Genomic DNA, 13,042 nt, shown 5'->3' on the forward strand with positions numbered 1-13,042 from the left:
ATTTAACATTTGGAGAAAGTTTTTTAGATAGTGCTTCATTGATTGCCCTTCATCAGACCTTGTTAAAAAAGTAATGTAGGCCTGGCTTGGTGGCACCTGCCTGTAATCCCAGCACTTTGGGAGGCTGAGGTGGGAGGATTGCTTGAGCCCAGAAGTTTAAGACCAACCTGGGCAGCATAGTGAGACCCTATCTTTACAAAACAACTTAAAAATTAAATTAAATTTAAAAGGTAATATGGGTGATTTGTGAGCTATGACCATTTACTGTTGTTATCTGTCACAAGTGATCAGGAGTTTACCTTTTCTGCACACTTTACTGTGTTCAGCGTTCTTCAGGCGAAAATATAATTTTCGTAGCTAGTTCTAGGAGTGAAATAGGCAGTGGTAATTCTGTGACCTTTACAAAGACATTGAAACTCTAAACTGCCATAATTTTTTTCTCTTAATTTTGAAAATTTCTTTACAAAGGTAATTACTGCTTTTAGAACATTCAAACAATACAAATTATAAAGGAGAAGGCACAACAAATTTGAAATCTTACCAATTACATTTTTATGAACATCTTTCTAGCACCTGTATTTGTCATATGTATACATACTACCCATGCTGTTTTGGAGTTTGTTTTTACATCCATAGTGTATCATGGAGAATTGTTCATGTTTATGAATATAGATACACATTTGTCTTATTTAAAGGCATTCTGTTATAAGAATATGCCATAATTTTTATGTACAGCCCCCTATTGATGAGTTAGGTAGGTTGTTTACCATTTAACTATTATGAACAATGTTATATACATCATGTTAGATTTGGCATATTTACTGGGATAATTTTTTTTTTTTTTTGAGACGGAGTCTTGCTGTGTCGCCCAGGCTGGAGTGCAGTGGCACAAATCTTGGCTCCCTGCAACCTCCACCTCCTGGGTTCATGCCATTCTCCTGCCTCAGCCTCCCGAGCAGCTGGGACCGCAGGCGCCCGCCGCCAGGCCCAGCTAATGTTTTTATTTTTATTTATTTATTTTTTTGTATTTTTAGTAGAGGCGGGGTTTCACCATGTTGGTCAGGCTGGTCTCAAACTCCTGACCTCAGGTGACCTCCCACCTTGGCCTTCCAAAGTGCTGGGATTACAGGCATAAGCCACTGCGCCTGGCCAGTAATTTTTCATTATGTGGGACAGTGCTGCACATTGTAAAACTTCTGGCACCCCTGGCTACCACCTACTAATTGCCAATAAGTGCTGCTTAGTCAGCGTGACTACCAGAATACCTGCTAGAGTGATGTCTCCAATTGAGAACCACTGCTTTAGGTAAATTCCTAGGAGGGAGATAACTGGATCAAAGGCATGCATTGAAATTTTGGTACAGCTCGCTAAATAACCTTCCAGAATGTTGTACTAATTTATACTTGTAGTGATATTGGATGAGAGTACCTATTTGCTCATTCCCTCATATAGCACTTGAATTTTGTTTTTTTTTTATCTGCGTCAGTTGATTGATATATGATGACTGGCATAGATTGGGTGTCACTTTCTAATCGGGGAAAATGGCTGGACTAGATGAATTTCTCTTTGAGCAGCTTCTACCGAGAACCCTAATATGAATATAATTTTTAATTTATGGTATATTTAGTTGATCTCATATTCACATATATATGTATTTTATTTGAATTATTTCCTTGGCCAACACACGTAAACAAAATGAAAAAGGAGTAAAAGTGTATACAATGAAAAATAAGATTTCCTTCTACCTCCAGTCACTCAATGTCACTCCCCATAGACAATTATTGTTAGGAGTTTCTCATACATCTGCTTAAAGATACTCTCTCTATATATAATTTGTTCTCTCTTTTTTAAAAATGGTAGCAGGTTATACAACACCCTTTTGCCGTAGTACTTTTTACTTCATATATATTAGACTTTAGATTGTTGTACACTAGTGCATGTGGTGTTGCTTCATTCTTTTTAATGACTGCGTGGTATTTCATTGCACAGATGTATTATACTACAGTTGAACCGTCCTGTATTGATGGACATCCAATTTTTTCCCTATATATATATATATATATTTTTTTTTTTTTTTGAGATGGAGTCTGGCTGCCTCCCAGGCTGGAGTGCAGTGGTGCAATCTGAGCTCACTGCATGCTCCGCCTCTCAGGTTCACGTTTTGTATTTTTAGTAGAGATGAGGTTTCACCATGTTGGCCAGCTGATCTCAAACTCCTGAACTCAGGTCATCTACCTGCCTCAGCCTCAAAAAGGCCACTGTGCCCAGCCTTTTTTCCCAATATTTTATCATTTTAAACCACATTTAGATGTGTATGTGAGAGAATATATATGTATGTGTAGAACAATTAGGTACTGTAATAAGTAACAGATATGTTAAGAGATAAATCCTAGATTTTTTTAAAAAGTACTTTTTAGGGCCTGGTGCGGTGGCTCACACCTGTAATCCCAGCACTTTGGGAGTCCGAGGTGGGTGGATCATGAGGTCAGGAGATTGAGACCATCCTGGCTAACACAGTGAAACCCCATCTCTACTAAGAATACAAAAAATTAGCCGGGCGTGGTGGCAAGCATCTGGAGTCCCAGCTACTCAGGAGGCTGAGGCAGGAGAATCGCTTAAACCTGGGAGGTGGAAGTTACAGTGAGCCGAGGTCACGCCACTGCACTCCAGCCTGGGCGACAGAGCCAGACTCTGTCTCAAAAAAACAAAAAAACGAAAAAAACAAAACTTTTAAAAATAAAAATCTAATGTATGCAAATAGTTAAAAGGATGACTAGGGCTGGGTATGGTGGCTCACGCCTATAATCACAGCACTTTGGGAGGCCGAGGCGGGTGGATCACCTGACCTCAGGAGTTTGAGACCAGCCTGGCCAACATGGCGAAACCCTGTCTCAACAAAAAATACAAAAATTAGCTAGCTGTGGTGGCATCTGCCTGTAGTCGCAGCTACTTGGGAGGCTGAGGCACGTGAATTGCTTGAGCCCAGGAGGTGGAGGTTGGAGTGAACCCAGATTGCGCCACTGCACTCCAGCCTGGGCAATAGAGCAAGACTCTGTCTCAAAAAAAAAAAAAAAAAGGATGACTAATAAAAGTAAAATCTCCCTTTTATTAATCTTTTTCCATTCTTAAAAGATAGTCACTATTCTTAGGTATCTTTATAGAAAAATACTATATATGTAAGAAAACATATATAAAGCTTCTCACTTTAAAAACATTTACGAAAATGTGATCATATTATACATACAGGGCTGCATTCCAAACCTTGCCTTTTTCACATAAAAATCTTAGCTATCTGGTATTTCTTTAATTTTTTTTTTTTTTTTTTTTTGGAGACAGAGTCTCAAGTCACCTGTCACCCAGGCCGGAGTGCAGTGGTATGATCTCAGCTCACTGAAACCTCCACCTCCCAGGTTCAGGGATTCTCCTGTCTTCATCTCCTGAGTAGCTGGGATTATAGGCATGCACCACCGCGCCCAGCTGATTTTTGTATTTTTAGTAGAGATGAGGTTTCACCATGTTGGCCAGCTGATCTCAAACTCCTGAGCTCAGGTGATCTACCTGCCTCAGCCTCAAAGGACTGGGATTATAGGCATGTGCCACCATGCCCGGCCTATTTCCTTAAAATTTTTAAAGGTTGTACCTATAGTCAACTAAAAATGTTTATAAAAACCTGCTATACTGATCATAAACATATAGTTCAATGATTTATCAGAAGGCAAACACCTAATATAACTATCCCTCAGGTCAAGAAATAGAACATTTCCAATACCCCAGTCCCCCTTGTTGCTCCTCCCAGCCTCTATCTACCTTCTCTCCTTCTCAGAGCAGTAACCATTAGCCTCACTTTATGATAGTCACGTTGCTTTCTTTATACAGTCAATCCTTATTATTTTCAGATTCCGTATTTGCCAATTCATCTACTCACTAAAATTTATTTGTAACCCCAAAATCAATACTTATGGTGTTTTGTGGTCATTCTCAGACATACACACAGTTGCCAGTCCCCTCATGTGCCCATTTTCAGCTGAGATAGAAATAAGGTGGTGCTATGCCTTCTTGTTTCAGCTTTTATACTGTAAACAAATGCCCCTTTTGCAGTCTATTTATTTTATTTATTATTTATTTTTTTTGAGACATAGTCTCGCTCTGTCACCCAGGCTGGAGTGCAGTGGCATGATCTTGGCTCACTGCAGCCTTCGCCTCCCGGGTTCAAGTGTTTATCCTGCCTCAGCCTTCCTAGTAGCTGGGATTACAGGCGCCCACCACCACACCCAACTAATTTTTGTATTTTTGGTAGTAGAGACAAGGTTTCACCATGTTGGCCAGGCTGGTCTCAAACTCCTGACATCAGCCTCCTAAAGTGCTAGAATGACAGGCGTGAGCCCCTGCGCCCAGCCTTTGCAGTCTATTTAATGCCACATTTTTCTCAGTTTTTTTGTTTTCTTGGTGATTAAACTGTTTTAAATGGCCCCCGAATGTAGTTCTAAAGTCCTGTCTAGTGTTCCTAAGTGCAAGGCTGTGATACGCCTTACAAAGATACATGTGTTAGTTAAGCTTTGTTCAGGCATGAATGAGTGCTTTTGGCCATGAGTTCAATGTTAATGAATCAGTAACATGTATTAAATAAGATGTCTTTCAACAGAAACACATAAAACCAAAGTTTGTGTTGATTAGCTGACAAAAATGTTGTGATCCTCTAAAACAGGGGTGTCCAATCTTTTGGCTTCCCTGGGCCACATTGGAAGAAGGATTGTCTTGGGCCACACATAAAATACACTAACACTAATGATAGCTAATGAGCAGGAAAAAAAAATCTCATAGTGTTTTAAGAAAGTTTATGAAATTTGTGTTGGGCTGCATTCAAAGCCATCCTGGGCCATATGTGGCCCGTGGGCCACAGGTTGGACAAGGTTGCTCTAGAGGCTCGTAAGAGTCTAATTCTATTTCCCCTATAATTAGTGGCTATTTGCCAATTAAATGTTTGCATCAACTTTTTAGAACATAACTACTGCAAGTAATGAGAATTGACTGTAGTTTTATCACCTAAATATGCATTCCTAAATATTATAGTAGTATTCTGCCTGTTTTTAAAATGTTATGTAAATGGAATCACACAATGTGTATTCTTTTGTGCTTGACTTCTTCTGTTTAATGTTTGTGAGACTCACAACATTACATGTAACATTAATTTGCCATTTTTATTACTATATAATAGTTGTATCAATATACCACAGTTTATTTTTCATCCTCTTTTTTTTTTTTTGAGATGGAGTCTCACTCTGTTGCCCAGGCCGGATCACAGTGGCGCAGTCTTGGCTCATGGCAACCTCCACCTCATGGGTTCAAGCGATTCCTGCCTCAGCCTCCTGAGTAGCTGGGATTATGGGCATGTGCCAGTACCCCTGGCTAATTTTTGTATTTTTAGTAGAGTTGGTGTTTCTCCATGTTGGCCAGGCTGGTCTTAAACTCCTGACCTCAGGTGATCCGCCCACCTTGGCCTCCCAAAGTGTTAGGATTACAGGCATGAGCCACCGCACCCAGCCTCATCCTCTTATTGATGGATGTTTGGGTTATTTCTACTTTGTGGCTTTTGTAAGCAGTGTTGCTATCTTATACATGTTTTTAACTACACATGTACACACATTTCTCTTGGATATACAGTTGGCCCTTCATATGTGGGGGTCACCTCCATGGATTCAACCAATTTTGGATCAAAAATATTAGGAAAAAAATGAAAGGTTGCATCTGTACTGAGCATGTACATTTTTTGTCATTATTCCCTAAACAATACAGTATAACAACTATTTACATAGCATTTACATTGCATTAGATATTATAAGTAATCTAGAGAGGATTCAAAGTATATAGGAGAATGTGTGTAGATTATCTGCCAATACTACACTATTTTATGTAAATGACTTGAGCATTCATGGATTTTGCTATTCACAGAGAGTCCTGGAACCAGTCCCCCAGGAACACCAAGTGATGACTGTATGTGGAATTGCTGAGTGAACCCCATCAGCTTTAGATTCTTACCAGTTTAGAATCAGTTTGAGATTCTCACCATTTGTGTATGAGAATTCCTAACTTGGTAGCGTCATAATATAACTTTATTATTGCTGATTTATTTGATTTGTTATAAGTTAGATAGTAGAAATTATTTATTCTTAATTTCAGACTCCGTATACATTTCTGATTCTTCCTTTAATAATGTATATACAATACATTTAATGCCTTAATATTCCTTTTGGAGGACAGACCTCTTATCCTCTTTGGAGAGCAACACAGTTATTACAGATTTAAAAATCTTTATTACTTTTTCTGATTATAAAAGTAATATATTTTTATTTAGAAATTCAAATAATATAGAAATGAACAAAACAAGCAGGGAAAGCCTCTCTATAATTGGGCTGTGTGTTAAAGGATAGAGTAAAGGGCAAAGGATCTCTATTACATTACCTGATTTTTAAAAGATAGTAAATATAGACCAGGTGCTGTGGCTCATGCCTGTAATTCCAACACTTTGGGAGGCTGAGGTGGGAGAACTGCTCGAGCCCAAGAGTTTGAGACCAGCCTGGGAACATCGGGGACCCCGTCTATAAAAATAAAAAAATTAGCCAGGTGAGGTGGTGCATGCCTGTGGTCTCAGCTACTTGGGAGGCTGAAGTGGGAGGATCACTTGGACCCAGGGAGTCGAGGCTGCAGTGAGTGTGATCTTCCCACTGCACATTCCAGCCTGGGAATCAGAGCAAGACCCTGTCTCGAAAAGAAAAGGTACATATCTATATTTGGTAGGGCTATTTTGATACATCAGTTTGGTATGTCCCATGAGTCATAATGTTTGGTGTTAGGTTATAAGCATTTAGACCCTTCAAGGAATGGTGGGAATTTTTCCCTTAGAACACAGGATGATGTCTGTGCAGGCAGTAATGGATTTATGAGTCTGCCCTAATGTACATTCTCACCATGCTATGCTCCAAGTGTTTTATGGAAACATTTGGCAAATGCTTCAGGAGGTTTAGCAATGATTTTGCTAGATAGACTGGAATGAAAGCCCAAATAAAAAAGAATCTCTTCTATTATGTTTTTTAGAACCCCCAGTTCTATAAATGAGGACCTTTGATAGGAAAGCTACAGAGATGGCTAAGCTTTTACTTTTTTGAAACTTTGGATCCCTAGTCCCTTGTCTGTGTTGCTTTGTCTTTAAAATTTGCTTTCCCCTGTTGGAATTTGCTGGGGAGAAAAAAATGTTTAAAAATTAGTAGCGAGTAACATATTTGAAATGGAGCAGTTTTATGAGTTAGGATAGTATTAGGTGTTTGTTTAATGTTTATTGAATGCATAGATGAGCTGGGAGGTGCTTATTAATGTATAGCATTTCAGAAATAGAAATAGGAAGAACTTTATCCAACATAGGTGAGGCTGTAAGAGATGCAGTGAGATGAATAAGTAGATGATTCACATTTTTTCTAAGGTTTGAGTCTATATATGTAGATATCAAAGCCAAAGGTCAGTACATGTATTAAGAATATTTCTTGTCCTCATCATGACTTTTGTAAGTAGAGCAACTGTACTTAGAAAAAAAATTATTTCTTCAACCAAGACAGATGCTAACATTTACCTGACACAGATATAAACCATGGGTTATGCTAGGCAAACCAGAACATATATTTGCTCTAATTAAAAGGGACTTTATTTTTTTTTAGCTCTCATTGGAGATTGTAGATCCGCCTTAACAGATTTCTCCCCTGCCCTATGTTATACTTTTTAAATAACACAGAATTTGCAGAAATCATTAGTAAATTTGAGTGCAAACTTGTATGTTCTTCTAACATATATTTTAGGCCGCAAACCAAGGGCCAAAATTTAAAGACCGTCGGCTACAGATATCATGGCATAAGCCCAAGGTACCATCTATATCCACTGAGACTGAAGAAGAAGAAGTCAAGGAGGAGGTAAATTTAGTGGTTGGAAATAAGAGTTGAATTAGATCACTTCTCAATTATGTATTTTTTATGATATTAAATAGTATAAATTAAAAAATAAACACTGGGTTTTTCTTTCATGCATGCAAGTTAAGACCCGTTTAGATGTTTATTAGAGAATTAAAACAGGTCTAGAGATATAAAAAGCTGTGTTGGGGGTTATTTTCTTCTGGTGTAGGAAAGACTGTTCTTTTTTATTTACATTTATATTGGATTTATTTGAGCTCTAGAAATTTTTATTCTGATGAATAAAGTCAGAGATTACATAAACGAATTAAACTTTAATTGGTTGGTTTCACTTTTTGTTTATTCAAGTTCCATAGTAATAGATTTGAGTTTCTTATTTTCCTTCTGTGTACAATTGGTTAAAATGAGAGTGTGCAGAAGTTGAACATAGAGGAAAGAATTGGAAAACTAAAGATTAAATAATAAAAGTACTGAATAATCAGCTTCTTAAAATATATGAGAATTTATTTTGCTTTTTTACTCCTGTTTTTTATCGTTAGTTTATTTAGTGAACACTTAGGCTACGTTGTGAGGTTTTCCTGATTTAAATGACAATCTTGGTTTTAAAAGATACCTAGCATTTATAGTTTGATCAAGTGTCTTCTCACTGTATAGGTAATTTTACACAGCAAAAAGCAGAAATGTTCCCTAGATTAAAAGAAAAAAAGAAGTCATGGTATTTGGGTAGTGTTTGCAGATACATCTACTTTGTCTAAGATTTTAGATTTTTATGTAAGAGTTGGAATATCAGTGTCATGGGGAAGCTAGTATATTCACCTCTCACAAACAATTGGATGGGTATAAAAACAAAGATTTAGGTGTTTGGTCATTTATTTTCCTAATTTTTTATAGAATAAAATTAATTTTAATTTATCAGAAATGTATCTCATAGTCTTTTTTAAATTTTCTGTACTAAATGTCCACATTATTTTCCTGATGATATTAGAGTAGAAATCTCCTATTAAAAGTAGCAAAATTAGCAGGGGAGAAGAATTTATATTCATTTACAAAAATATTGTGGGCTTTTTTTTTTTTTTTTTTGCACTGAAAGATACTCTTGCATGCATCCCTTATGAAATCTTGCCTGGGCTTTGTATACTAGCCTGTTTGTCCTTTGGCCTAAAAAGTATTTTACTTAACCATTCTTGTGCCACTAAGCAGATTTTAACCTCTCTTTCTTCAGGAAACAGAAACCTCAGATTTGTTTTTGCCTGATGATGACGATGAAGATGAAGATGAATATGAGTCTCGCTCATGGCGAAGATGAAATCTGATGCTAGCTGTATAATTTTTAGGAATATTGTTTAGAAGAACAACTTTTAAAAATTATTTAAAAGAAGTCAATGAGCCAAAAAAAATTTTTTTATTTTTCTTTTCAACACAGTAGGTTCAAGAACAGCAAGTTTGCTATTTAAACACATCTCATAACTGTACATGATATTAAAGCACCAAAGGCCTAGTGACTTTTACACAGTTGTGAAGATCCACAGCAATGACATGGATAATCTCTAGAGCCTTATTTTCCACACCACCTTTTTTTTGTTGCTGTTGGTGTTGGATTATGATGTAAATGACAGGGTGTTCAGAAATTTTATTTTGGATTATAATCTACTGATAAAGTTTAATTAAATGTCAAAATCACCTGTAATCTTTTAACTCTCAGTTATTATGGATGGGTCATCAGACAGTAGGAAATATTTGTAATTAAAATACCCTTTTGCTTTCAAGAGTGGTCTTGGAAGAAAAATATGTTTATTTTAATTTTAATTTTTTTTTTTTTTTACTTTGGAGAGCCCAATTTGTACTGAGTCTAAATTTGTTTTTCATGGTTTTTATGTGTGGTAGTACTAGTTCAGTGAAAATCACGACAAACTGTGTGTTTTTAAATGCTACAGCAATGGTAGCTAGCTCTATAGTATTTCCACTCTCTTGTCATATGAACTCCTGGACTTTTCCTGCTACTGATTCTTAGTTTGCTTTGATATTTAGTGAGCGCTGGTTCGGCTGGTCTTTTTAAAAATTTTTATAACTCAGAATGTAAAAGGCTTTCACCTATTGCCCCTTTCTCATCCCCCTTTTCTTCCTCTTGCCTTTCTATTAATAGGCCTGACTTAGTCATCATTGATATAAGTGGTTCATTTGGGCAACCGCAGGCAGTCTCCAATAAAAGGTTCAAACCAGCACCTGGATAAATAAGTGATGTTTTGATGAGAATGATGGAAGGATTTTGGGGAGAAGAGAATCACCAGCTTTTTTTTTTTCCCCTCTTTTGAAGCTTCAGTTCAGTGTAGTTACACAGAAGGGTTTAAAAATGTCTGAAATTCTTTTCCTAAATTTAAACCATGATGGTGAGGTGACTGGGGGGTGGGGGGTGGGGGTGGGAGGGGGTTGAGGGCTGAGTATGCTAGTAATAAATGGGAGTCATATATGACTTTGTTCAGATGACCTTATTTTTTCATAATTTTGTAGCTTGTTGCTATTCATGAACATACGCATCCCTCAGTAGACAGTTTCCTTTACTGTGTGCATTTTTACTGTACACTGTATAGAGTAGAGTATCTGTTAAGTAAAATATATATGTAAATTTATGTCCTCGTGTTCTGAATGTTAGATGGAAAAGCAGAGGAGCAACACTACACTGTACTGACCCCTGGGAAAATAAAATGATTAATGTACATAGGCTGTCACTTTTTCAAGGATATACACATCTGTGTTTTTATATGTGTGTGGTATGAAAATTTGAAACCTCCTGTTGGCTCCAAAAGGTTCTTGGTGACCACTATATCAAGGATTTTGTTTGCCGAGGTAAAGACTATTTCTCAAAATAGAAACTATTCACTAAGAACTTAAAACCATCAGGATTCTAGATTTACTTAGCTATAAGAAGTTAAATCCCATGTTCTGATAATCTTTATTCTTCTACATGTTTTCCTGGAATGATGTGTCAAACCAGGGTCATTTTTAAGTTCATATAATTTTCTTTCATAATAATGAGGACTTCCTCTTTCTAGGTTATTGTTATATTTCTAGTAACACTGAAGGTAAAATAAGCTTATAAAAGAAGGAAAACATTAGAATGGTGTATCTAGAATACACAATCTTGCTCCTTACTCCTCCATCATCTCCAATGAAATTTTTCTTGATGTCTGTGGCTCAGTCAGTATATATTTTGAAAGATTCATTGTGGTGAATATTTTGAGTCCTGACAGTTTAAACGTGATAGAGGGAACAAAGGATTTATATATTTTTTGTACAAAGTTTTTTCTTAAACTGTATAATTTTGTAAATAATTTGTTTGGGTTTTTTTTTTTGTGTACTAAAACTACCAGCGTATAGATTTCAATAAGAATTGTTGTATTTTTGTATTTGGAAACTGAAAATTACAGTAAATAAATGGAACTCTAAGAAAAATTTCAGTAGACAGTTCAACAGAATGAGATTCCTTTTCATATGATTTTTTTGACCTCAAAATGGACATCTTATTTCACTCTCAGTAAAAAGTTGAAAATTTGACTTTTTAGTATTGGGGGCAGAAGATAGAAGTGTGTTAAAGTGAAAAACAGTTTTTTCAGTAAGGTTTGAGGCCCTTTCTATAAAAGTTTTCAGTACACCTTAAACAGGACTAAAAATACTTTAAAAGTGTGCTTTCAAAGAATTTTAAAACATGTTTGACTCAAAGATGAATTTAAAGTGAGTTGATTATAATATTGGAAAACTTAAGGTTAGCATAAAATAGTTTATATATATCCCCCGCCCCCTTTGGGATTTACTTCCACCATCAAATCTTCAACTGTTAGAATTTCACTTAAAAGTGAATAACTGCCATACATGTTTTCTTGGCGTCTTCATTTACAGAAATAACATACAGCATCTAAAGCAAATTCTGTCCCTCTTAATGTGTATGACATCTTTTTAAGTAGCTGATCAGCAATAATAGCCACCAGTTGACTAGGTCAGCCTGATATACTAGTGGATTACTGTCCAAGATAAAAAGGTAACCCCAAGTATTGCAAAATTTCCCTCAATTTCTTTATGTAACATTGAAGAAATGTTGTTACCAGCTAAGATGATAAATTGGAAAACAGTCTTGTTAAGGTGAAAGGGGTCCTTGGTGATGGATCATTATTTCAAAAAAGAAAAAAATCATGTGAAAAGGAATAGTGGTTCCTCTTGATGTATAGTATGCCTGTATTATAGTTTTTACAAAATTGTGAACTTGTGTAATAGTATAATAGGAGATATTGTTGAATTTCTAACTGTTTATACATTTAAATTCATATATGTAATGTTTGTTTTATCAATTACAATCTGAATTTCTAAGAAGCATGTTGACTTTTGCAATAAAGATGCAATATGGAATGGTTCACAATTGGAAAAAAAAGAAAAAAAGATGAAAGTATTACAAATTTAAAAGAATTTGGAAAATTTATGAACCATTCCAAAAATTATAACAATCACCAAAAGAGCTGTAATTCTGGCTTGTTCTGGAAAGAAAGAAAATGTGTGTGTATGCTTGCTTGTGACAGTGAGTGAGTAGTGGCTATGTATGTGTGTTTTTTATGTTGTGTTCATAAACATGAGAATGTCACTCAATATGAAGTTGGGTTCGAAGTCACTGGCTATTAAATATTAAGTAGGATAACTTTCTCAACAGAGTAGCCTGGAGAATGAAAGAGAAGGTATTAAAATGATACTTGTAAGTAACCTTTGATAGCCACATTATTTTGTTCCTGGATGGTTCTTGGTATCCCAGATAAAAAGCACAAAACAGTTTCATGAAAGCAATTATTTTAATGTTGTCTTGAGGATATTCAATATGCCTGCCAACAGTAGGAGGGATATTTTCCTTAAGTAGAATAGGGAGAAGGGAAAAAACACCTAGAAGAGATGATTTAAAGATAAATCAGTTCTGAATGTGACAAAGATTTGTAAGGACAAACAGGAGAAGGTAGTGATGTTATGCACTAAGGACTGGGTGGTGATGAGGAAGAGAAGTGTATCACCTGGTTTTCCCATTTTAAAAAATGCTATTATAAAATTCCCCCTCCAAT

At 36.1% G+C, this 13,042-nt stretch overlaps 1 protein-coding gene across 4 annotated transcripts in view; it reads left to right on the forward strand.

The window, feature by feature from the left end:
* The window catches only part of RBM27 (RNA binding motif protein 27), an 86,770-nt gene extending 74,316 nt beyond the window's left edge, over nucleotides 1–12,454 (forward strand). For all 4 annotated transcript variants that reach the window (XM_054547044.1, XM_054547031.1, XM_002816038.4 and 1 more), the window contains 2 exons: nucleotides 7,845–7,955; nucleotides 9,175–12,454. In XM_054547044.1, coding sequence (XP_054403019.1) covers nucleotides 7,845–7,955; nucleotides 9,175–9,258 — 195 coding nt within the window. In that variant the 3' untranslated portion in view covers nucleotides 9,259–12,454. The remainder of the gene's footprint in view (nucleotides 1–7,844; nucleotides 7,956–9,174) is intronic.
* The last annotated feature ends 588 nt before the right edge of the window (nucleotides 12,455–13,042 follow it).

This window comes from Pongo abelii, chromosome 4 (genome assembly GCF_028885655.2).
Source record: "Pongo abelii isolate AG06213 chromosome 4, NHGRI_mPonAbe1-v2.0_pri, whole genome shotgun sequence".
Taxonomy (NCBI): domain Eukaryota; kingdom Metazoa; phylum Chordata; class Mammalia; order Primates; family Hominidae; genus Pongo; species Pongo abelii.